The sequence below is a fragment of the Gymnoscopelus braueri genome, assembly GCF_963280865.1.
Source record: "Gymnoscopelus braueri genome assembly, chromosome: 23".
NCBI lineage: Eukaryota > Metazoa > Chordata > Actinopteri > Myctophiformes > Myctophidae > Gymnoscopelus > Gymnoscopelus braueri.
Window position 1 is genome coordinate 25459326 of NC_137625.1, and position 26797 is coordinate 25486122.

Sequence of the window (26797 nt, forward strand, 5' to 3'; positions counted from 1 at the left end):
TGTTTAGTAGTTGATCAGTCTTTTCCTAGACCAGGCTGCAAGCAACCTGGTAAAATAAACCTCCATACTACAATATCAACAGAAAAGTCATACTAGACTGACAGTTCTATTTTTCACCTTGTAGTGTCTTTTTTTCTTCTCAAACGGAGGAACAAGATGTGGTTAATGTACATTCAATTATTTGTTGTACATGCTCCATCATTGCATTTATAAGAAAGGTGGAGAGAGAAAGAAAGAAACTGAAAACGACAGTGTGAAATATAGGTGCTTGCTTGATGTATACAGTACACTAGGTGTGTGTGGATACAAATGGCAGTGGAATGAGTCAGTTAAACAGCAGATGTAGTATCGATGGCTGGAAACCTTGTACGTACAAAAACTTCTCAGGAAATGGAAAAAAGAACCTGTGTTACAATGGATCCAATGTTATTTAGTCAGAAGCTCCTGTTTGTGTATAAAAATACTTTTTATTGCTTTCGTATTTATAAAACTCACAGACACATTTAACCAATTTCTCTTTCACTAAGAAAATAAATAATCAAAAATAGGAGATCTATATCATATGCGTTGTGAGCTTGTAGATCTGCTAGTTTTAAGTTGATTGAGAACATGCAGGCTCAGAAATCCCCTTTGGTCCTTTCTTTTGTTGTGGCTGTCGGTAAGTAAATATTTTGTTCAACACCTCGGTAACCACTGAAACCTTCTATTCCAATTCTTAGTAAAAGTGATCTGAGTTGCAACCATAGACTGTAAAAAGAAAAGGTTGCAACTGTACTTTGACCGCTTTTTTCTGTCTACACCAAATCACTTATCGGCCAAAAATAGCCGATCTACTCAGTTCACGATGCGCCACGACATGCTATAGTTGCTACTACTACTTTGTTCTGGGATGTTCAGCAATAAAAATGAAATGCATTCTATGCACGTGACAGTGGCAGCCTCCTCTCCCAAAGTTTAACTAAGGATATACTGTGTACATATCGCTGGGTATGGACTACTAGTGTCTACTTCCTTAACTTGGTTTCCTTTATAGATTATTTTATTATTATCATCAATGTATGATGTACTGTTCCTTGGAGGAGTTTAGCTTATTATTAATTCAGTTCCCACATTGACACAATAGTATATGAAAAAGTCATACTATACTATGTCATAAAAATGAAGTGATGCTTTAGTTTAAACAAAATGCCATACAGTACTGTTGTTGATAAAGTTATCCAATTCCATAATACTTTTTTTTTTTTTTGCCTAAATTGTTAACAGCACAGTTATGTTTTTGTATTTAATTCTCGATTGGTGTTTGTTACAATAAATGGAAGTGGTTGGATTCAATTTACATAATTTGTTATCCCTGCGTCACTAGAAAAGCTGAAAACAGAATGCAGTTCACAAGTATGGGGCTCAGCCTATAATTGATAATTGATTTGATTGATATGCTGCATGCCATGAGTGTAAAGTCATTTTCTCAAACTTAAATCAGCTAATAAAAGAGTAGTTGTGGTTGTGGTCATAATACAGCATTGTTTGACAAACTTGTTGAAAACTTTATATCCATACTTTGTGAAACGCAACAGTCCAAAGTTGAGAACAGAAAATGTAAAAACAAAACAAAAAAAACTGTTGTGGTTGATTCAATTCTGCTATTTGATCATCTGTAACTAAGAGACTAATATGACAAAAAGACTATGAATTTTAGGCTAAAACAAAACATCTCTGTTTGCTTTCAATGAAAGTGTAAATCTGGTAAAGATTTTCTAATCTAAATCTGTCTAATGAACCCCGATCAGAGAGTGTATATGTTGATTCAGTCATTTTGTCAGGGGGAGGACAATGATTGTATTAGGATTAGGCCTACTTCTGATTATTAAACACCATGCGGGTAATAGACAAAGCTTTAGATTTATTAGAATGATCTTATCAATAGTATACATATTTACATTTTCACAGGCTGAGCACGCACCATGCCTACGCACTTTAGCCACATAGCAGGGCTACAACCCTACAGTGTCTATACATTATACATTTTCTTGCTTCCTTTTTTAATCTCATAATGCAACAACGATGTGAAAAGGCCACTCTCAAAGAAAGAATAAAAGGTACTACTCTTTATATACATAGATTCAAGTGTAACTTTGAGTTTTGTAGATCGTCAGATTGTCACATTTCTTATATTGTTTTGTAAAAAGAAAAGAAAAGTAAAACTCCTTTTCTTGCATTTTATTGAAATAAACCTTTTTTTGTAATAATAGTCTGTATTGTCCCACAGGGATATTCAGCTTCAGAGTCTGTTCCAGAGAAAACAACAATATAGCACATAACATAACATCAAGACAATTCATAAAGTCCCCAGGATACACAAACCAACATATCAGCGAAGCAGTTTGTTCCACAAACTCCTATTAAAACGGACTTTTTGCCAGTGATGGAAAAAGTACTCACATGTTTTACTTAAGTAAAAGTATCAATACTGAAATGTAGAAATACTCTATTACAAGTAAAAGTCCAGAATTCAAAATTGACTTGAGAAAAAGTACAAAAGTATTGCCATCAAAATATACTTAAAGTTCCAAAAGTACTCATTATGCAGAATGTCCCTTTTCACAAGTTTTCAAATAAATCTTTTGAAAATAGCAGATCTACAAGCTCACAACGCGTCGCACCGCGAAGCGTTGTGAGCTTGTGCTATTTTCAAATAGCCGAAGTATGTATATGGCTGAAGTGGTTAATTTATGTTTTGTAACTAGTAACTAAAGTTTTCAAATAATTGTAGGGGAGTAAAAAGTACAATATTTGCCTCTGAGATTCAGTGGGGTAGAAGAGTAGAAATACTCCAGTAAAGTAAAAGTACCTCAATTTTACTTAAGTACAGTACTTGAGTAAATGTACTTCGTTACTTTCCACCACTGCATAACACCAAGACAATAAATACATAGTCCCAAGGATACACAAACCAACATATCAGCGAGGCAGTTTCAATGGTTGAATGGACAAAACTCCTACTAAAGCTAACTTTTAGCCATTTCAAAGTTCTGTATCTTCGTCCGGATGGCATGAACGTAAAGTGAGGATTGAGGGGATGATCAGTGTCATCGCTATTTTGAGTTCATATTAGAAAGTGTGGGTGTGGGAAGGCCGATAATCTTATCGCTTTAGGGCCTTATACACGTATAATCTGGCCATGCATTAACATGGTCTCTACTCTACTCTACCTGTACATTCTTCTCAGCTGTCCTGGCATAGCAGTCCTATGGGGTTAAGTACATTAATATCAGCTGGAAACCAGCAGAGGGCTCTGGTGAGTTGAGGATTGAGGGCAGGAGGCTCAGTTCCAGGAGCAGCTCTTCAGGCCATCAAACTGGTCTTTAACATGCTGCAGTTGCTCCATGAGCTCAGCTGGAGCACCATTCTGGTCCAGTTTCTGTTTGATCTAAAATAAATGGAAGCAAACCCATCTTCAGTTCAAACTGGCTCATAACCGTAACTCCATCAGCGAAACAGTTCCACTTCCTCATGAACTGAAAAAAGCCTGCCTTTCAGTAAGCTCACATTTCCTGTGACTAAAATGTCACAACATTTTGAGACGTGACGCAAGCTTACATTTTGAGGAGTTAGATCACTGTTGTCGTGATGTAGACATTTTAAAAACAGTGACATCCGTTTGTGACGCCCAAAATGCAATTATTTTAGGATAACGATGACATCGTAGCACGAATGCAAAGACTTTAGGTTAGTCCTTCATATTGGGATAGTGATGCGACTGGATTTAAAAACACGAGTGCACGAAAGTTTGTCAGCGGCTGTTCAAACCCATACATTGAATTTAGATTTTCCCAGATATACAGTATTAGTAGGCAGAGCAGGGGCGTAGCCACGGGTGGGCTGGGGTGGGCCGCGGCCCACCCACATAGAAAGCTGGCCCACCCAATCGATTTTGCAATCGATAATTTTTTTTTTTGATAATGAATCGGTAAAATCAGGCAAAAATAAGAATTAAATAACATAACCCTAACCTAACCCTAACCCTAAAACCGATATAAAGTAACCAAAAACCGGAAACCAAGTAACAAAATCCGCCCAAAAACCGCTACGCCACTGAGGCAGAGATCTCAGATCGTCTGATAAGCACACAAATAACATGACTGTGAGTGTGCACTGCCTTCTGCCAGTACAATGTGGTCTCTTCCAAGAACACCCCGGTGAATATTTGTCAAAATAATGTGTAAGCTAAAGACCATGTAGCTGGAGAGCACTGACACACTCAGTGTGGGGGGGGGGGCAAAGAAAAATATATGAACATGTATGTTTTTATATATTCAACATATATGTTTGTTTATCATATATGTGACATATACGAAATTTGCCGCCTGCATATATGTCTCTATATAAGTACATATATATCCATATATGTGGCATATATGTGGACATAGAAGAAACATATATTTCCTACTGTATATATCCACATATATGCACATATATGAACCTGAATATGGCATGCAGCATATATTCTGCATATACTTGCCATATATTGGCAAAAAAAATATATTAAAAAATAAAAAAAGCAACAAAAAAAGATATGCCCCCCCCTAAAAATCGCCTATGAAGACAAGGAAGTGTTTACCTCGGCAAAGTATTTCTCTAGGAATTTGTACAGTTCTCTCAGGGCAGCAGATTCATCAAATTCATTTTCATGTTTCTGAAAGTGAAGCACAAAGAAGTTAGAAATTGAAGCGCAACAAAAAAGACTTTCATTTCTTTCGTCACTGTAAATGGAGTACAGTACCTTTGACTCCTCCATCAGGAAGTTGTTGAATTCTGAGCTGCTGATTGGCGGTTGGTCTCTGACCTGCTTGAAGAAGGCCTTCACTTCCTGCTTGAACTGTGGCATGTCTTTGGCATACAGGAGCTTATTTGTTGGTGCATGCTGGGGAAACAAAAAAGCAGAACATTAGACAGGGTGTGGGGAAATAATAGAGTTTTGATGACTGAAATATTGCACAGATTTATTCATTTTAAAGATCATTGCAGAGCAATGGTACTGTACTATTAGCTGACTGGATATTGCGTACTGTTTGCCATGATCACAACATCTATAATATATCTATAGTCATTGTGTTTTTGTACCATCAGATTTTTCTTCTCTTTTAAAGGATAGTATTGATGTTTATATTTTGACATTTGAATGTTTTATCTATTATACAGTATAATTTTGATGTATGTTCTGTCAATGGAACCAGCATAAAAATACTGGTGATATCCTTTCAAATTAGTTTTCAGTGTTAACATGTGTTACTGTATGTATTTGACCAGAGACCGTGTAATAGTTCTATCCCACCTACGTCTGTAAGCATCTGTTGGCTGAATTATAGGTGTATCCCAACAATTCTCCTTTGTCTCACAAAGAAGGATATACTAAAATAATGAGTGTACTGCACCATCCTGAGTGTTAATTTTACACTTACAGATACAGTTAAATTGACTCTCAGGATTTTACAGAAGTCCTCTGCTTGCATAATTACGTTATACAGATTTGTACCTTTCCCAGTGGTGTCTCTGCAAGGGAGAAAGAGTCCATGAATGCCTGCGCTATGACAGACAGACAGCCATCCAGATGTGGACTTTTCTCCATGTCAAACACAAACTGAGGGTTCTTCAGGATGTTGATCCAGAAACGCAAGAGTAAGCTGAGAGGGGAGAGAGGGGATGGGACCAAAGAAAAGAGCAAAGTTAACAACTTTCAACCTGGTGTTGCAATTCTGGGCATGTCATTATCTAGGTGATTTCGTTTTTCAAAAGTAGCAGATCTGTAAGCTCACACCATAAGTATATCGGGCTTAAACCCCAGCATCCATACACTATAGTATATAGCCCAGAGGTCAACCATATAGGGTTTAAGACAACGTCTTCCTGCGTTAACCTCTTAGTATAGAGCCCTGAGGTTAACCATTTATTATAGGGTTTTAGACAACTTCTTCTTGTGTTGACTGTTAACCACTTAAACCTTTAGTGGTTAACGCAGGAAGAAGTGTGGATCAAGATACAGAACGAACACACACGTGCTCTATCAGTATAGATCAAACTTCCCCTTTCTGCAAAAACGTGCTCCATGTACGCTGAAGAATGCAGCTTATAATAACTTAGATAATAATTTAGCCTCTCAAACAACTATAATCATGTTTACGTTGAACCAGTGTTTGTTTGATCAGGATTCTTGACCACAGACCATATTAACAAGACACTGAGTTTGCCCAGGGCTACTCTTCATCACTGCTAAACCGATTAGCAGTGATGAAGTCCTCACATTTTGTACTTAAGTAAAAGTAGCAATACACTGTTACAAGTAAAAGTACCAGTATTAAAAAGTATATTATAAAACAAATACTGTGCCAAAACAAGTCCTTGTGTACTGTAGCAACCCACTACCTATTGGTCTTCCAGATGTGCAAGACATCAGGGTCAGTGATCTTCTTAATGTCTGCCTGTGCATCCAGGAAGTCAAAGAAATATTTGATGGCATGCGGTGCTCTGCCATGGGGCGTTCCCCAGATATCCCTGAACAGGTTCTCCACAAAAGAATGAACTGCCACCTGACAGAGAGAGAGGACAGCCATATATTTGTCTAAATCATGACTCATGTACTGTATGTGTATTCTCCAATTACTGTAAAGCCACAGAATGGGACTCAATTTTGGTTAATAGATAATCTACTGTGGGTTGAAAGGTTTCACTCGTAAAACAGTGTATGTGAGAGACAGAGAGGATGGAAGGTTGTGCATAATAATGATTGTGAAAGAGGATGTAGCGTTGCAATCGCTTCCTCTTGCCTTAGTGGAGAGAAGCTTGGTGAGGTGCACTTCCTTCAGCTTTAACTTCTTCCTCTCCGGGTTCCCTTTGTGGTCCTCAGCTACATCTGGGTCAATCTGCAGACAAGGGACAGTCAATAAGAAACAGTTTATATGGATACGTACTGCATACAAAGCACTAGATACAATGATGTCAGTATTTTGCCTCTTACCAAGTGGAAGTATTTTACAGAGAAGTTCTGATCGTCTAAAGAAATGAACAGAAATCAGAGGTTATGAGCAGTGGTGGAAAGTAACTAAGTACATTTACTTAAGTACTGTACTTTTTACTTTTGTACAATTTTGAGGTATTTGTACTTTACTTGAGTATGTCCAATTTCCAACACTTTTACTTCTACTCCACTACATCTCAGAGGCAAATATTGTACTTTTACTCCACTACAATTATTTGAAAACTTTAGTTACTAGTTACTTTTCAGATATACATGATGATATTATGAAACATTCATTAACCACTTTAGCCCTATTTTATACCTAGGCTATTTGAAAATAGACGATCTACAAGCTCACAACGCGTCGCATCGCGACGTGTTGTAGATTGTTGTAGATCTGCGTTGTAGATCTGCTATTTTCAAACATTTTAGTACTTTTACTTTTGGTAATTTAAGTACATTTTGATGCCAATACTTTTGTACTTTTACTCAAGTAGATTTTGAATTCTGGACTTTTACTTGTAACAGAGTATTTCTATATTGCAGTATTGGTACTTTTACTTAAGTAAAGAAGTTGAGTACTTTTTCCACCACTGGTAATGAGAAGCATCAGTGTATTGAAATCATGCAAATCGTTTTGGGGGGGTGGGTGGGTGCAGCTGCAGCCCTCAACAGTTTTCTTAAGAGAATGACTACAAAACAAATAGGAGCAAATGCACTAAAACAGCCATCACATGATAGCAGTGGATTCACAGGATTCACAAAGATATCTTTTCAAGCTATGAAGAGCAGCGTTTTGGCCCTGGGCTGCATCTTTTATTCACAAATGGTCGTTTTAGCGGTAAGTAACCGTGGTGTATTTTCAACTGGGTTAAAAGTGACAGTTTGTCAGCACTGCTAAATATGGTGCTGAGTCTGCTGACTATGGTTACTTACTATGGTGCTGACTATGGTTAATAATGACTATGGTGCTGACTATGATTAATGACTATGGTGCTGACTATGGTGCTGACTATGGTTAATAACTATGGTACCGACTGACTATGGTTAATTACTATGGTGCTGACTATGGTTAATAACTATGGTGCTGACAATGGTACTGACTATGGTTAATGACTATGGTTAATAACTATGGTACCGACTGACTATGGTTAATTACTATGGTGCTGACTATGGTTAATAACTATGGTACTGACTATGGTTAATGACTATGGTTAATAACTATGGTACCGACTGACTATGGTTAATTACTATGGTGCTGACTATGGTTAATAACTATGGTGCTGACAATGGTACTGACTATGGTTAATGACTATGGTTAATAACTATGGTACTGACTGACTATGGTTAATTACTATGGTGCTGACTATGGTTAATAACTATGGTGCTGACAATGGTACTGACTATGGTTAATTACTATGGTGCTGACTATGGAGCTGCTGCTTCCTATGAAATGTAGTGGAGTTAAAGTTATGAATATCCAAAAATACAAATACTCAAGAAAAGAGAAGATCCTCAAAAAAATAATAATCACAGTATCAGCACAGTACTCAAGTAAAAGTACTTTGTTACCACCATTGGAAATGGCACCTTTCTAAGGTGGAAATTCACAATTGTTGTTCAACAGCACTTATTGGCCTTAACAATGAACCTATTACCCTTGAGGCTGCCCTGGGGACTCAGAGGAGGATGAGGTTTCTTAGAAAGAACTTTGATTGAAGCTCCATCAGGGACCTGTATGGATGGACGAACAGACAGACAGACAGACAGACAGACAGACAGACAGTGTTATAAGTTAACCACCGACAGTAGTGCCTTTTTGTGTAGGAAGAAGTTCTAATTCAAATTCAAGTTTCTTGTTAACCTTTCCTTTGCTGCTATATTGCTCCAACCACAGTCACTGAAAGCCCTGAAATGTAAGCCTCAGTTAACAATGCTCCAATGTGTTTTAATCCAATATGACAGTCTGGTCTGACCTTGCCATCTGGCCACCAGCCATGGTTGAATCTTATCAGTGTTTTTTAGCAACCAGGCCAGTCTCCTGACAGAGACACAAGAGTGCACTGAGGTTCCAGTGATCCAATTTCGAAGCCATTACCAACCTAGCCCCTGGTAACATCTCTGTGCTCTACACTACAGCATGTGGTCTGATAACACTAAATAATAACTCGACAGCAGCCTTAAGGCGTGTTAATCACATCCTGGTTGGTTGTGTAATCTCAAGTCCGTTTTCTATATGGGACCCATGACTTTGTAATGCAGAAACTCGTTAAAGGGATATTTCAGATCTACTCAGGCTTTTGTGAGCCCCCCAGACAGTTTTTAAGTTGCTTGATTCAGTATTTAGATATTTGATATTCCTTTTATCAGATACGCCCCCTTCCTATACAAACCCATTATAACTTCAAACTCAATTTTTAACATGTTAGATTCATCAAAAAACCCCGTCCTTGGTTCTGGTGACTCATCCTGCTCTCGAGTCCTAATATGTGAGGGGTCCGTGTTTTTACAAAAAAATTGAAAAAAAACACGGTCTCCTCACGTATGAGAAGGTCAATATCAGTCACCAGAACCAAGGACGGGTGTTTCCAGTTAATCTAACATGGTTGAAATGGAGTTTGAAGTTACAATGGGTTTGTATGGGAAGGGTGGCACGTCTGATAAAATTAATATCAATGATCTAAATACTGAAACAAGCAACTTAAAAACTGTTCGGGGTGCTCCCAAAAGCCTGAGTAGACGATAAAATGACCCAATTATTTTCTGAAAGTGAAATATCCCTTACTGGGAAAGGGGGGAAAACATCATGCAGTCATTACTATATATTTCCTGTTTGATCACTCGCAGCTAGTGTTGATTTCGTCGACTAAAACTATGACGAAAAATGTTCGTCGACTACCTTTTTTCACTGACGAAAACTAAATGAAAACTAAATAAAAACTAAGCTATGATGACTAAAACTAAGACTAAATATATTGACAATTTCGTCAACAAATAAAAACTAGACTAAAATGTTAGTGAGGGACGAGTGGAGAAGAGATCCAGTAGAACTAAAAGACAAGTCATTTTATATTTGGTTGCGCTCGGGTGTTGCGCTCTGAAAATAGCAAATCTACAAGCTCACAACGCGTCGCGGCGCGTTGTGAGCTTGTAGATCTGCTATTTTCAGCATGCATCCAAGTGTAAAATCAGCCATTACGACGCCATCAAAGCCCGCCAAAATGCATTTTAGTCGACTAAATCAACTGTAGATTTAGTTGACTATAATTGTATGATATTTAGTCAACTAAAACTAGACATAAACTAAAACATTTCAGATGACTAAATATGACTAAAACTAAACAGAATTTGTTTCAAAAGACTATGACTAAAACTGAATCCAAATTTCAAAATCAACACTACTCGCAGCTCTGTTTCTCACCTTATAGTGTTGGAGGGTGTTGAGCATGGTCATGTCATTCAGAACCTCTGAGCTGGAATCTACTTCCTCCAGAGCGACAAATGCCCCGTCCTTCTCCAACTCTGTGTCAGACAGTGGTGGAAGAAGTACTCAGATATTTTACTTGAAGTAGAAGTAGCAATACCACAATATAAAAAATACTCTTGTTACAAGTAAAAGGCCTGTGTTCAAAATGTTACTTGAGTAAAAGTGCAAAAGTATTGGCATCAAAATATACTTAAAGTACCAAAAGTTAAAGTAATAAAATGTTTGAAAATAGCCGATCTACAAGCCCACAACGCGTCGCGATGCGATGCGTTGTGAGCTTGTAGATCTGCTTTTTTCAAATAGCCTGGGTATAAAATAGAGCTAAAGTGGTTAATGTATGTTTTATAATGTAATAATTTATATCTGAAAAGTTACTAGTAATTACATTTTTCAAATAATTGTAGTGGAGTAAAAGTACAATATTTGCCTCTGAGATGTAGTGGAGTATAATATAGTGGAGAATAATGTGCATGCTGGAAATAGAAGTAAAAGTACTGACAACTGGAAATACTCCAGTAAAGTAAAATACATCAGAATTGTACTTAAGTACAGTACTTGAGTAAATGTACTTAGTTACTTTACACCACTGGACACGAGGAACAAGATGTGGGTTTTCAGATTGTTGGAAAAAGAACATCCATTCTCAGCCTCACATGGATCTTAACAGATGAATATAGATTGAATCAGGGGCTGTTTCTGACCTATGCGTACGTCCCTCAGTGCAGTGTTGTAGGGGAAACCAAACTTGGCCTTGAAGGTGGTGAGGATCTTCTCTTTGACCTGCTCCACTGTGTCACAGCTGAGCGCGGTGACCTCCAGTGGTTCACTGACCTCCCCGTCACTGCCCACTGTGAACAGCACCTTCAGTTTCTGTAAAGTGTACGACACAGAGACAGAGGATGAACAGTATGTCGTCAGTGTTGATTTTGTCGACTAAAACTATTATGAAAGATGTTCGTCGACTACCTTTTTTCACTGCCGAAAACTAAATAAAAACTAAATAAAAACTAAGCTATGATGACAAAAACTGAGACTAAATATATTGACAATTTCGTCAACAAATAAAAACTAGACTAAAATGTTAGTGAGGGACTAGAGGAGAAGAGATCCAGTAGAACTAAAAGACAAGTCATTTTATGTTTGGTTGTGCTAGGGTGAGCATGCTGAAAATAGCAGATCTACAAGCGTCGTGCTGCAACGCGTTGTGGCTATTTTTGTGGCTATTGTTTTGGTGGCTATTTTCAGCATGCAATCGAGTGTAAAATCAGCCATTACGACGCCATCAAGGCCCCGCCAAAATACATTTTAGTCGACTAAATCAACTGTAGTCGACTAAAATCTTATGATATTTAGTCGACTGAAACTAGACAAAAACTAAAACATTTCAGATGACTAAAATATGACTAAAACTAAATGGAATTTTATTCAAAAGACTATGACTAAAACTAAATAAAAATGTGCTGTCAAAATCACCACTACGTGGCTGTTTGCTTGTTTCCAGGAATACATTTGCGATTATTACAATTTGAGTTTAATTTTAATGAATGGATAAGACGACTGATGGTAAAACTCTTTCCCATTATGCATGCATTAATATATGAAAGGTCCTTAATTACTTTATTGATATTACAATATACTGTACGGGTCTGTCTCACTTATCATACCTCCTGTAATTAAAGATGCTCTAAGATTATGCATTCATGACTGATGGCATGGTCACAAACAGCATAATCACTTATTTTCTAATCAAAAATATTATTCTAGGGGTTACAGCACGAGAGAAATGTGAGATAGGAGTTTTGTCTTTATCTTACTGGTATCTTTTATCTAGTAACTCTCAATCCTTTCCTCTTTCTTTAAGTTGCTTGTGGTTGAACTTGTTTGTTTAAAAAATCACTTCTGTGAAATGTAGCAACCCGCTTGAAATAACAAGGTTTCAGCAAGATTGTGGCTCACAACAGAAGCTTCCTTAAAATGAGCCATTGTGCATAGAAAAGTCACATCATATATCATACTAGAGAAGACATATGGTCTGTGATCTTTCTGAGGTGAGATTAAAATGCAAGTCAGATAGATACATACAGTAGTGCATCAAGCTAACAAAAGACAATATTTAACCAGCAGTGTCACCTGTGACCATAAGCATCTTATAAAGATTAATAGAATAAGGGCATTATTACCTATTAATTCATGCTTATTACGAGCACCTTAGTATACGTTGTTAATTACCAATCCAATATAATTAACTCCATAAAATTATCAAGCTACATCTTTATATATACAATAGGCAAGCCAGGGGGTGGAATTCGTGTGGCATGTGTGAGACATTAATAGGCTGCAGCTAACTCCTATGGCACAACACTTGTCCAATTCCCTCCAAATGTAGCACAAACATGTATCATGGCTCTGGCTTTTGAACCGTCTAATTTCAATTGTTCAGTTTACATTTATATTAGTTTTGGCCCCATATTTTGGTCAGTAGGTCGCGCACATAAAAAGCACACAGACAGAACACATGTATGTATGTGGGTGGGCGTGTGCGCTCATCTGCGTGCTGTGTTGTGCCAACTGTGCGTAGCATTTCTCATTAAATATGTAGCATAAGCACAATAATTGTAATAATAGCACTATAGGCTACTGCTTTATTTTTAAGCCTGCATGTTTGTTATTTGTAAAAGTGCTGTCCGCCCCCCTTGCTTTAAAGTTGTCAGATTGGCAAGGCAACACATCAACAGAGTTTAATTTCGTTATTATTTTACTGGCTATCATTTCACCGGAACTATTCATATCATAGGTTTCAGTCTCTCCACTGTTAGCCTATTTCCTGCCCTATATAGATATAATGCTGTACGAAATCTAATCTGTAACATAAATCGTTTCTTATGGGGGTTCCTGGCACAGGGAGTCGTTAGTTAACATGAAAATGTTTGAGAATCACAGGCTAATAGAAGTGATCAGAAGCAACTTTTTTATCAACCACCGTATGTCATCAAGGCACAAACGCACTCATGCTATGTTATACACCAGGGGTCTTCAACAGGGGGTCCGGGACCCCTAGGGGGTCCTCAGAGCTACTATAGGGGGTCCGCCAAATCTTTGTGTGATAGGATTTCGTTTTTTTTACATTAACCACTTGAACCCTAGAAATCCTTTTCTGAGGGGAACATTAGCCGAAAACAGCCGATCTACAAGCTTGTAGATCGGCTATTTTTGGCAAAGAGGCTATAGGTGTAGAGGGAAAAAAGAGCAGACTAAGTAAAAAAAATTTTTTAATCTGAAACACAATTTTATACAATATAGAGTAGGGGGTCCCTGCTTCATCTCTCTCTCAGCTAGGGGGTCCTTGGCCTGAAAACGTTGAAGACCCCTGTTATACACAAGAGAAAAAGCCTGTCTGTGTGTGCATGTTTGTGTGTATACCACAGAGGTGAAGTCCTGAGCCTGCCACAGGAGCCATTCCTCACTGAGTGTGTAGAGAGCCTTCTCAGTGACAGAGTCCACTGGTCCCTTGGATATCTGCTGGGTCAGGGCGCTCACTAAGAGGAACAAATGCTGTCCCACCCTTTCCTGGAAGAAAGGTCACCATCCGACAGATACAGATTTACATTAGATTAAAAGGTAGTGGCTTCTGAACTGGCGCTTGTAGATCTGCTAAAAAAAAATTATCGTGAAAAGTTGTGCAAATCTTTGAGTATATATTTTCTTAAAGCGAACATTTGTAACTCAAATCTTTGCTTCTGGGCATGCCTGGAACAAAACATTTAACATATGTTCGCGTTAAAACATATATATTCAAAGATTTGCACAAATATTCACGATTTTTCGAAAATAGCAGATCTACAAGCTCATAGCGTGGCACTCGGTGCCGCGCTATGAGCTTGTAGAACTGCTATTTTCGAAAATAGCCAAAGAAATCTAAAATTACAGACATGTGTTCCCGGATTCAAGGGATTAAACCCACGGTGCAAATGTGTGCATTGTGCAAATAGACCGAGCTGAGCGGAGCTGATTTAGTTCAGTTATAACAACAAAATCATACCTTTAGGTATAATTTGGTGTGGTTAACGTTAGGGTAAGGATCTGGGAGGGTGGTTAGCCAATGACACTGTGTGACCAAACAATTCTAGGATTCGGAGCTTGTATAAATTGTGTACCAGCAGTAGTTCAGGAGCCACAACCTACATCGGTTTACAGAATGGACTCTAATCTATTTTCAAGTGGGGCAACAACACAGCAAATAAGACAGACAGACAGACAGACCCTGAGGAATCCATAGAGGCAGATGGACATCCAGTTGGTGAGCAGCTTCTCCACGATGGACTCTGTGCGTCGCAGCATTAGCTTGGGCTGGGTGTTGCTGGGCTGCTCCATCAGCGCCCTCAGCAGCTCCTCCATCACCTGGGTGAGGTAGACCAGGTCTCCGTGTAGAGCCACTGTCAGCAGAGAGGCCACAGTACACCTGGGGACAACACACATTAACCTAGCATCTCTTGTTCTAATCCTATAGATTGTGACCTTGATCGTTGTCCTTTTCAACCCCAAACTCAATTGTCTCTTGGCAGCATCCTACTGTCATTCCCTCCACGTTCCATTCTGTGTAAATAGTCAGATTAATTACTGGTCAATCCATGCATTCAGGTATGAATGCATAGAGGGGAAACACATTTTCACTGGCACATCAACATAAAGCGCCGTTTGTCTCCATCAAGTACTGTAAAATGTCCTCCATGTCTATGACTGGACTATAATGGACTACAAAACAGCAGGTTAACTGAAAAACAACACTGACTTGTCTTTGATGGTGAAGTTCTTCTGTTCTTCCAGTGCATGGACCATGGATGTAAGGAACAGCTGGTCTTGGATCAGTTTGGAGAGGGCCTGGCAACACTCCTCAGGCTGCGTCTTCACCACATCCTGACCACAGGACATATATAGATAGTTCTACTATATAAAATGTTGGATCTCTGCTCTACATGTAAAGTGTTTTGAGACAACTCGTTGTGATTTGACACTTAAATAAAATTCAATTCAATTCAATTCAATTCAATTCAATTCTACCCATGATTGAGAAAAGCATTCTATAACGCAGACGCATCAACAGTCCTTGTAAGATTTTACCTGGCCAATGTCTTTGATAAAAGATGTCACCAAAGTTCCACCCTGGAAGTTAATTGAAAGATGGGTTTTAGAAAAATAAAATCCAAAGAACCCATTTATCATATTTTACCCTTTTTTCAAGCTATAGCCTATTGTACTGTACCTCAGGGAAGAATATTCTGGAGGCAAAATGCTTGTAGTCCAGGAAAGGAATAGTTCCAACGTTTTCTATTAGGGCCGACCCCTCTGTCTGCAGATCCACAAAACCTGAGGACCAGGACTTAGTTACGTTTAAGGTAATGTGATTGACAAAGAGTGTGTGTGTGTGTGTGTGTGTGTGTGTGTGTGTGTGTGTGTGTGTGTGTGTGTGTGTGTGTGTGTGTGTGTGTGTGTGTGTGTGTGTGTGTGCGTGTGCGGTGTGCGCGTGCGACTGTTTGTGGTGGTAGTTGTTGGATCAAATTATTTTTTTAACTGACCTTGTCTAATATCATTTCTGATGTCGAGCTCCAGATCTTCGATGCGTTTGTTCATCTGAGCTGTAAGTTTCTTTTGTTGATTGCGATGCAGGAACACCGCAGCTAAATGGCACAAACAAAGGCGAGTGAATTAAAGCCAAATTAATAAAATGTTACACATAAGTGGCAGTGGTTACTATAGAAATGGCGTACTTACCACCAATACATATAGGCAGTAATATGACCAGTAATGAGAGAAATATCAGCAGAGAGCCGCGATTTTCATTTTCAAGGGGGGGGATTTCATTTCCTCCAAATTTGATCTGAAATGCAAGAGTAGCTCAGTGTGTTTCTTCCAAGACTGTAGTGTATCAAAGATAGCTCAATATAATTAGATTGTAAGCTAATAATATTCACCTGCAGGGCCTGAATTTTGTCATCAGTTATTTTTTGTATCTTACAGATGAAAAAGGTTTCTCCGATGCTTTCCATAACACACTCGTACGTCTTGTTGCCCTGAACTGCCAGAACTGACAAGTCAGCCAAGGTCATGTTCAGTTTGTCAGGCTTTTTCTGAAAGATCAACAAGAGAAATGTTTACCTTTATGAATGAATACAGTATATGGTCTCTGTCGGGTGGAAACCTCATATGTCTAAAACTGTTACTTTTCAGGATTCGAATTCAAAAATAGCAAAAGTAGCAGATCTAAATGCGGCGCGAAGCGTGCTTGCAGATCTGCTACTTTTTGATGATTTTGTGTGATGCTGTAGTGTGATCAAGTAGGACATTCATTTACGAAAAAACGCGAAAAGTTAAAATACGGACATAGGAGGTTTCTGTGTGCCTGTGAGCATCTTGTACCTCAGTACCTGTATAGTGATTTGCAGGTCAGCTCGGTCAGGTCCTGTCCTGGTGGAGGTGAAGTTGATGAACTGTGGGTCAGGGTGGTAGGTGATCTTCATTGGGCAGGGCAGGCTTTTATTGGCTACTTTCAGGGACACGATGCTATTGAACGTTTCACGAGCATTTGCAGCCGGAGGTGTTGCAGCCGGAGGTGTATCGTACGATAGAGTCTATAGTGACAAATAAGAAAACAGAAATTATGTGAATGTGTGTGTGTGTGTGTGTGTGTGTGTGTGTGTGTGTGTGTGTGTGTGGGGGGGGGGGGTACAGGATAGATGGCCACTAGGGACATCTGGGTCTTCCGGTTGCCCACATTTCCCTAGTACCCACTCTTCAGGGTGCCCACATTTCCCTAGTGCCCAGTCTTCCTGGTGCCCAGATTTCCCTAGTGCCCACCCTTCTCCACCCCTAAGTGCCCTCTATTCCAGGTGCCCACATTTCCCTAGTGCCCACTCTTGTCCACCCCTAAGTGCCCACTCTTCCACGTGCCCACATTCCCTAGTGCCCACTCTTCCTAGTGCCCAGTTATACCGGTGCCCAGTCTTCCTGGTGCCCAGATTTCCCTGGTGCCCACTCTTCTCCACCCCTAAGTGCCCACTCTTCCAGGTGCCCACTCGTCCACGGTGCCCAGTTTTCCCTAGTGCCCAGATTGTTTTGGTGCCCACCTATCCTGTTACGTGTGTGTGTGTGTGTGTGTGTGTGTGTGTGTGTGTGTGTGTGTGTGTGTGTGTGTGTGTGTGTGTGTGTGTGTGTGTGTGTGTGTGTGTGTGTGTGTGTGTGTGTGTGTGTGTGTGTGTAATGACATGTTATGCAACATGCATGACCTGTTGAACCATGACCTGTTTTTTTTTTTTTCCTCTCCAATTTATTGGTTATGCCAATTAAATTTAACCACACACATTTCAGTGTGTTGTCCGCCACAGCCCGTAGGAGTACGTGCAGTCACAAATATCACTCTCCCCCCCCGAACACAAACCAATTGTGTTCGTAAATACAGTAGATGCTTGACAACGGCAGATGCACGATAAATAAATTAAATTTGTTTGGCTACTGGCTGGTTGCCACTATGTTGCTCTGGATAAAATAGTCTGCTAAATGCCTATATCTTTAATTGTGTTTGTGTTGTGAAAGGCCCACCTCCATGCTTCTGTTACTGGGATAACTGACTAGCTGAGGAACATGGCTATGGATGACTTCCTCCACAAACTCCAGATGTGAACCCTCGATCGTGATCCTCCTCTTCCCACTGAGGAACACACAACAGTAGCCAATTAGTGAAGTCAAAATTTAGACACACACACACACACACACACACACACACACACACACACACACACACACACACACACACACACACACACACACACACACACACACACACACACACACACACACACACACACACACACACGTCCAATGGTGTAAAGGAACCAATACCTTTTTTACTTTGGAGCATGATCCATTTTGCGGACTCTATTGTTTTTATGTGTGTCATACACATGCACAACATGTGTTTGTTGTGAAGTAGAGACTATATTTCTGAGTGTGCCCGGCCCGCACAGTACCTACCTGGCCCAGGTAGTGATTGGTGTAATCCTGACGCACATTGGAGATGAGCCGTAGGTGACGTTGGCATTGCCATGGCAACTGCCATCAGCGAGGACGGCACATATTTTGACCAAGCCTTTGTCCGCTTCGGGGATGTGGAATGTCAGACTCACCCCTGTGTTGTTCCATACTGGAGATCTACCAACATTCATATGGAGAAAAATAAAGACAGTAGTTCTAACAAACTGCAAACAAACTGTCACAAATACAATACTGTGCAGAATCTATAATTCCACTCACTCTTTTGGACTGCAGTCCATGTCTGCCTGGATCCGTACCCTGGTCACATCGCCGAGGTTACGGCCTCTCATCAGGGCATGGTTTCTGCCATGGAATGACACCACACTGGGAGTGATGGAGGAGATCTCTGGTTTCTAACACACACACACACAAACACACACGCACACACACACACACACACACACACACACACACACACACACACACACACACACACACACACACACACACACACACACACACACACACACACACACACACACACACACACACACACACACACACACACACACACACACACACACGCACACACAAGTTTGGATAAGCGAACAAGGAAGTTGGTTTGTTGAAATGCTAGATTAAACAAAATGTTGACACACCTCAGAGAGGATTACTCCATATCCTGGTATGTAAAAATAAAGCTTGCTGACTTGTTGTTTTAGTTGTAATAATACTAGTCCTCATTTAACCCTTTTTGGGCGGGAACCCCTATTTGTAACCATACCTTTCAGGACGGGAACCCCTTTTGGGGTACTTGTTGCTATGTACAGTATATAGCAACATACATTTGTTGTAATTTTTCAATAAATATTTGAAGTTTTTCAGAAAACCTAGGTCAGGATTTAGAAGGCGTTTTTAGAATGGCCTCAGGTCTAAATAAGTTAAAAGGCTCAAGGACAAAGCCGCCCATTTGCTTTCACCAAACACTGGAGATCTGATCTTGGGTGGTGTGAATGTACAGCAGTATTTAACTATAACTCTTCTGTTTGATTGATTGATTGAATTGATTGAATATTTTATTAGGCAAAAAATGTAAAACAGCACAGTTACATTTAAAATACTTTGTCTAACAGGTCCGTTCATAAAGGTCCTTGCGGACTTGTTTCCAATGAGGGCCTTGGTATTCAATTCATAGACATATATAGTGGCACCACAGTTCAAATATCATTACAACAACAAAAAAAATGACTCATGTGACATACTGTACAGTCCTAACTGAAGATATGAGATCACGCCAACTCACCAAGAAGTAAGAATGTGCTCTGTTATTCTGAGTATTACATAAGATAGAAAGTAAGTGACCAATGAACTTACTGGGTAGTCCATTCCTGACTCGGCTATTTCACAAACACTGTTCTGTGGACGGAAGTGAAAAGAGACACTATGGTGAAATGCAGAAGCAAGAAACCATACTGTGATAATGAAACTGAATATAGAATAGTTTTCAACTTCTGGTGATGAGGAGTCCAATAGATTACTGACAATCTTAATTGTGACAGACTCTCCAAGACCTGGCACATCTGGTAGTAATATTTCTGTGTTTATCTAAGACAATGACAGCATGCATCATTACTTTACCCCCAGGTTTGTCCAGGAGCAGGTGTTGTTACTCCAGCCACATCCAGCCATGATGCACCGATGACACCTGAATAGAGAACACATACCAATCTAAATAAGAACATATCCAAGATCATATCCCTCACATATAACCTTAATAACAAAGTGACTCACAGGACTGAAGTAGGAGGTCCAGAAAAATCAGAACAGTTGGTCAGCTTCAGTTCCTTTTTCAGCTGTGTCTCCCGACTCTGCCCTAGTCTAATCCTGACTATTAAATCTAGTCCTGTAAAACAACACAATACAACGTATTAGGGGTGTATCGATATCTAAACAGCAACAACAATCGTGTGACTCGTAAGGCAAGACAAGGCAGTTTTATCTGTATAGCACATCTCAACAACAAGGCAATTCAATGTGCTTTACACAGAACATCAAGCAAAGGAGACACAATTATACAATGACATTAGGATACATAAAACAAAAGCCTGGCAAAGAATCGATACTAAGCATTTGCCTGTTAAAACAGGAGGGGTTTAATTACTTCACGCTGCATTCCATATCACTACACTTCATCTCTATAAATGTGTGGAATCTCTGCATGCCTGTCAAGATGTCAGTTTGTCCATATTTGGTCAAATAAAAATGTCTATGTATTTGCCAGTGAATCATTGTTTACTTATTTAGACCCATAATAATAAAATGTTCCCTTAAAAGACAAATCCTACACTATATACACGTATACATTTCACACAAATAGAACTTTTGGCTAAATAGTTACTGTATCGATTTTAAATCATTGTATCGTATCGTTATAAATGAACGAATAAAGTCCATGTATTGTATCATCAACCATGTATCGTGATGTGTATCGTATCACTGTTAAAATCGTTACACCCCTACAACGTATGTCTGAGATGCTGGCTACTGCAGGGTTTTCTGACACTTCCTTTGATAAAGAGTATCTTGAGTGTTCAAAGGGTCACTGACCTTCAGCAGGGAGTCTGTTACTAGGAAGAGAACAAGAGCACAGCGGAAACTGTGGGGCTCGACCTGTTGGACCACAAACATTTTCGCCTGTGAGGAACTCACAGGCGAAAACAGGCGGTACATCCCCACTACTCAGATGAGCCTGGATAGTTAGATGTATCTAAAACGACAAAAAAATATTTTGAAATAATAATCGAAATTATAAATATACATAGATTATCTGATTATTTGTCATTGCTGAAGCTTGGATAATGTGGGCAACAACTAATGCCAGGGTGATGATGATAATAATAATAATAATAATAATAATAATAACAATAATAATACAACAAATGTATTTGCATATCACTTTCCACGTTTTATTTTCACAAGACATAACTGAAACAAGCAAATAAAAGTAGCACATCACAAAATAATAATCTGAATTGTAAAATGTACTCAACCAATGTTCCATACATACATAGATGATATTTTTATGTATCTGTACCTGATCATTGCTCTTCTCTACTCGATGAGAGATGATTTTATCTTCATTGGAGTCATCAGGAATGGACAGCCAAACTGAATTTGGGCATTCATCCTCAAATGTGCAGCTGTCAAGGTGCCAAATTGAATGATAAACCATTTAATAACCAAGGACAAAGTTTGTACGGGTAACAAAGATACGACTAGAAGCACTCCGTGGATCAGATATCTCCGCCAGGCTGGGTTGCCTAGGCAGGGCTATCAGGACACGAGGAGGCTGTAGGGGAACTACCATTTTATATGACATGGTGAAACATTTAAAATTTGTGGTTCCTCAAATGAATACAAGAACGCTCGATACTTGCATTCATGACTTTTGGCATACATTGTAAACATGTTCATTACATGACTCCAGAGATAATGTTTAGTGATTTGTGTGAGTTTTAGACCAAATCTATAGTAGTAGCAGACCGTGTGTCTTGAAGAAAATGCAAAAATCTAGTTAGTCAGATTTTGATTGTATGACCCAAGGTTCAAGAGTTATAGGCCAAAACAAAGCGGCCTGGTGTAGCGCCACCATGAGGCCGATTTGAAAAATATTGGCCTATACTGGCAGTGTGTACAAAACGTTTGATGCTGATCAGTCCAGCTGTTTCCAAGATTAGCTGTGTACAGATAAACACAACACAGGGGGGACTCCTGGCCTGAAGAATATAATAGCAATCACAGAAGAGTATGAGGAACCAGTGCAAATACCTGTAATAACTGTGACTGACCTCTTTTTTGTATCACACCAGCCACAATAGGGGTCCTGTGCAGACCAACAGGCCTCCAGACTTATGTGTAATTCACACTCAGATACAGGTACACGGTTCATCTAGAACGCACACACACACACACACACACACACACAGACACACAGACACACACACACACACACACACACACACACACACACACACACACACACACACACACACACACACACACACACACACACACACACACAATTATGCAAACATGGATCACATATAGCATCATAGTTGTAAAGTTATACAATATGTATTACATATATGTTATCCTTGTACGCATGTATGACCAACCTGATTTTTTATTGCCACATATACATGTTTACTGTCCACCGGGTCCAGATGGATTTTGGGAAACACTTTCCGGTCATCATCAGTCCTGTACAGCACCCTGGGGCAGGCGGTCTGATACGCCTTGTCCACAGCAAGCTAACATGGAGAGTAAATCAACAAATACAGTATATATAACAGTGTAGCCTTCCGCTTCTGGCGCAGCCACTGCTGCTGTCGCTGCACTTATTTGTTTTAGTTATTTCGTTATTGATATTGCTTTTTTTTTTTTTTTTCAAAGTTTTTCTTTGATAGATTACGGGTCTATAAGGACAGGGGCTATTGTTTGTTTCCTTTGTTAAATGTGGCCCTCTAAAGCCCTTTGAGACTGTAACAGTAATTAAGGGCTATTAATAAAAGTGACAAAATTAAAGTGTGTCAAGGCGAGATTTTGTCCCTTAAAATACAAATGCAAACCTTTAATGTTACTTGTTATTTGAATGAACAGTGCTAAGAAAATGCATGTGGATTTTTTCAGGGATTATTCTCTATGAAAATTCTGCAGTATTTTGTCCAAGGAAATTGTTTTGATTGTGTTACCCAGGGGCTATACTCACTTATTTCATCATGTGAGCCCATGCATGCATGAAAGAAAACACTGTGTAAAGAGATTCTGTTGTGTATAATTGCGTTACTGAGATGTAAAAGCAGGATAGTATAGGGCACTCGTGTGTGACACAAAGTTCTTGCCATCAGACAAGATAATAAAACAAACTGAATACCACATCAACAACACAACATTGTAAGGGTTAATATATTTTAAAACCCTCATGTTGTAACTGAAAGCATATGACAGACACTACACAGACCTTAATGAGTTGTCCATCTCCTGTTCCAATGAAGAACACCAGCCAAGACTTCTGTCTCACTGCTAGCACTGAGGTCATGGATTTGTGTTTAAACAACACAATGTTTTTCTCTGGTGTCAGCAAACGGGGCTTATTGCCCTGTAAAACACACACACACACACACACACACACACACACACACACACACACACGCACACACACACACACACACACACACACACACACACACACACACACACACACACACACACACACACACACACACACACACACACACCTGAAATGTCATGAAACCTAGTACATGAGACTTTTATCAAATAATATTTTAAAGCACCAGTTGTGCTAGATTCTTAGGATTAATTACTGTTCTGCAAGCTTTAAAACAGCAAGCTTAAAAACAAACATTTGTATAGGATTGGACAAGTTACATCACTTACATAAATCATATTATTAGCCAAGCTGTAGCCTACCTTATCCGATTCCTTACAATTGCTGCAGAAGTCTGGATCATCATCTGTCGCACCATTCGTGCTCGGGCTGATATCAAAGATAGCAAGCGCTGTATTGTCCATGTCCTGCTGCGAGTCACTGGCCGCAAACACACCTGCCCACAGAACCTGTCCACCGCCGCCTGGAATCACGGAGGAGGACAGGAGACTGGTGCGCTTTCTGCCATCATTACACTCAAGTGTTGCGCCTCGCAGGGACTTTAAGGTATCCGTCTTATGCGTTTTGCTTTGGAGCCAAACAAGGCGAATTCTACCTTCATTTTTTCCATCTGGAGGTATTTTAGAGAATATGTAAATGGTTGAATTGATCTGAAATCCATCCACTAACTCAAAGCTTTTATCAGATCTTGTCCAGATGTGAGGGGTGCCAATTTTACCAGTTTCTGAAAATATACCCCCATCCCCTGGCTGTTGGTCATTTGTATTATGCAGGTAAATCCCTCTGTCTACTAAAATGCCACAACTCTGGTACTTTCTTTTAGCAGCTAAAATGTACACCTCGGTCTTCCCTGCGCCCACCTCCACGTGGACCAGGCGTCCACTGAACGTGTCGTTGGGTCCAGACCCCACGCTGATCTTCTCCATGTGCACCGATTTTGAGATGTTCTTCAGGTCCAGTAACTCGCAGTAGTCGCATCCACGCAACGTCAAGCCGCAGATGATCAAAGTGCCATTCTCGACGAACGGCACCATCGTATTGACGATGAAAGTTGCGTTGCCAAGGACCCCCTCTGGAACCCTCTGAAAAGTGTCGTCCGGCGTCAGGTGTCCTCTCTGAGATCGACTCTGGAGCAGAGACAGCGTGTGGCTCAGGTGGTACAGCCGCTCCTTGGTGACAACGTAAACGGAATCGTTGGCGACAGCAAAGTCGCGGACATCTCCGTCAAAAGTGAAATCTGCGTCCCGATCGCACCAACCAGATCTCACACTCAGTACAAATAACAGCTTGAGTCCTAGAATGGCCCTCATCTTGTACAACCGTCAATTCCCCTGCCAATTCCCCTGGGGACATAGACAGTGTATGTGACACAGTCAGTCAGTCAGTCAGCACCCTGTGCCAACAATCAACAAGTGCTGTGAGTGAGTTGCTAAGGGGAACAAACACCGCGCGCTTCCTTTGCGTGCTTCAAAGCTGATGTGAGAACTGCGAAGATCCGGTGTTGAACTTGTGCAGTCTGCAGATGATGGAGGGAAATAGCTTGCCTAACCACCCCGAATAACCCAGGGCCAGAGGCTACTGCGTAATAGTGCGTAAAGGTCAATGCTTCTCAAACTTTTTTAGTCAAGGACCCCCAAATGCACACTTATTAGCCCGCGGACCCCCATTTGAAAATGTATGCCACCCCCATCAGAGAAGATTTTTACGGCTCTATAGCACTGATTTTCAACCATTTTAATTCAAGGACCCCCAGTTTCACATGCATTGAGGCTACGGACGGACCCCCATTTACTGGCATTTCTATCTCTGGGACCCATGGGACCCCAATTTATATTGTAAAATCAGTATTAATTTAACTCTGAGAGTGTACAATACGGGTCCATTTGGTTCCATTTGTACACTCTCAGAGTTACAGCCCCGTCCCATATAGGGTCCATTTGATTCCTAACTATCCATCATTTAGCTGGGGACCCCCTGGAACTCCCTCAAGGACCCCATGGGGTCCCCAGACCCAACTTTAGCCCCCTTTCCACTGCAGCTTAAGCACCACACCACACCACACTACACCACACCACACCGCATCAAAATATCTTCCGTTTCCATTACACAAAAGTACCCCCTCTCAAATCCACAGGTATGAGTAGCAGACTCAGGCCATTGACACTCATTTGTAATGTAAACATAGATGGAGGTCATTGCTTTTTGTCAAACAATGTAATGTAAATGAGTGGCCAACTGTCCTGTATACAAATGCAAATCACCTGTGCACGTGTGGGTGAACCATATGGTTCGGTATGAACCAAATGGATCCTTATAACTGTGATTATAATACAATATAAATTATAATGTATTACAACTATGCTAATTATAATACACTATAATAGATTATAACTGATTATAATACAATATAAATTGTTATAATTTATTACAACTATGATAATTATAACACTATAATAGATTACAACTGTGATCATAATACACTATAAAGTAGTATAATGTTTTACAACTATGATAATTATAACACACTATAATAGATTACAACTGTGATCATAATACACTATAAAGTAGTATAATGTTTTATAACTATGATAATCATAATACACTATAATAGATTATAACTGTGATTATAATACACTATAAATTATTATAATGTTTTACAACTATGATAATTATAACACACTAGAATAGATTTTAACTGTGATTATAATGATCTATGAAATATTATAATGTTTTACAACTATATCCTGTTCTAAATAAAACGTTGGTGAGTGATCAGTCATTATGAAGTGTTTGGCTCCGTTTGGCCTAGCTCAGACCTACCCAGGACTGGGTACTTTTTAGGCACCAGTTTAGTACCACTTACACACCACTCTACCCACTTCATTGTAGTGGAAACCGAGGCACAAGTGGACGGTGTGGTGTGGGGTAGGGTGAGGCCATGCATATGGAAAGCCGCCTTTGAGAACCAATGGTATAGGTCATCTATGATAGAGCTCAGCTGTTTTATCTCAGCCAGGCCGAAGGCGTGACCAAGACTATGTTTTGCAAATTGCACCCTGTCTGTCTGTCTGTCTGTCTGTCTGTC

The 26797-nt window shown here is 39.8% G+C and overlaps 1 protein-coding gene across 2 annotated transcripts; it reads right to left on the reverse strand.

Moving 5' to 3' along the window:
* Positions 1 to 1880: 1880 nt before the first annotated feature.
* plxnc1 (plexin C1) lies at positions 1881 to 25082 on the reverse strand. 2 transcript variants are annotated; one of them, XM_080420980.1, is made up of 31 exons: positions 24015 to 25082; positions 23545 to 23682; positions 22700 to 22834; positions 22373 to 22473; positions 21619 to 21724; positions 21132 to 21291; positions 20316 to 20427; positions 20163 to 20229; positions 19899 to 19940; positions 18804 to 18937; positions 18525 to 18701; positions 18093 to 18201; positions 16922 to 17125; positions 16469 to 16618; positions 16269 to 16374; positions 16073 to 16174; positions 15760 to 15863; positions 15618 to 15659; positions 15289 to 15413; positions 14760 to 14958; positions 13920 to 14066; positions 11201 to 11369; positions 10434 to 10534; positions 8671 to 8746; positions 7013 to 7047; positions 6822 to 6917; positions 6421 to 6584; positions 5534 to 5681; positions 4781 to 4921; positions 4619 to 4693; positions 1881 to 3427 (listed from the first exon to the last, which is right to left on the reverse strand). In XM_080420980.1, the coding sequence occupies exons 1-31, from the start codon at positions 25020 to 25022 to the stop codon at positions 3323 to 3325; spliced, it is 4578 nt and encodes a 1525-aa protein (XP_080277106.1). In that variant the 5' UTR covers positions 25023 to 25082; the 3' UTR covers positions 1881 to 3322. The 2 variants fall into 2 exon arrangements, with proteins under 2 accessions (XP_080277106.1, XP_080277105.1); XM_080420979.1 differs by having other exon boundaries at positions 16469 to 16624.
* Positions 25083 to 26797: the final 1715 nt, after the last annotated feature.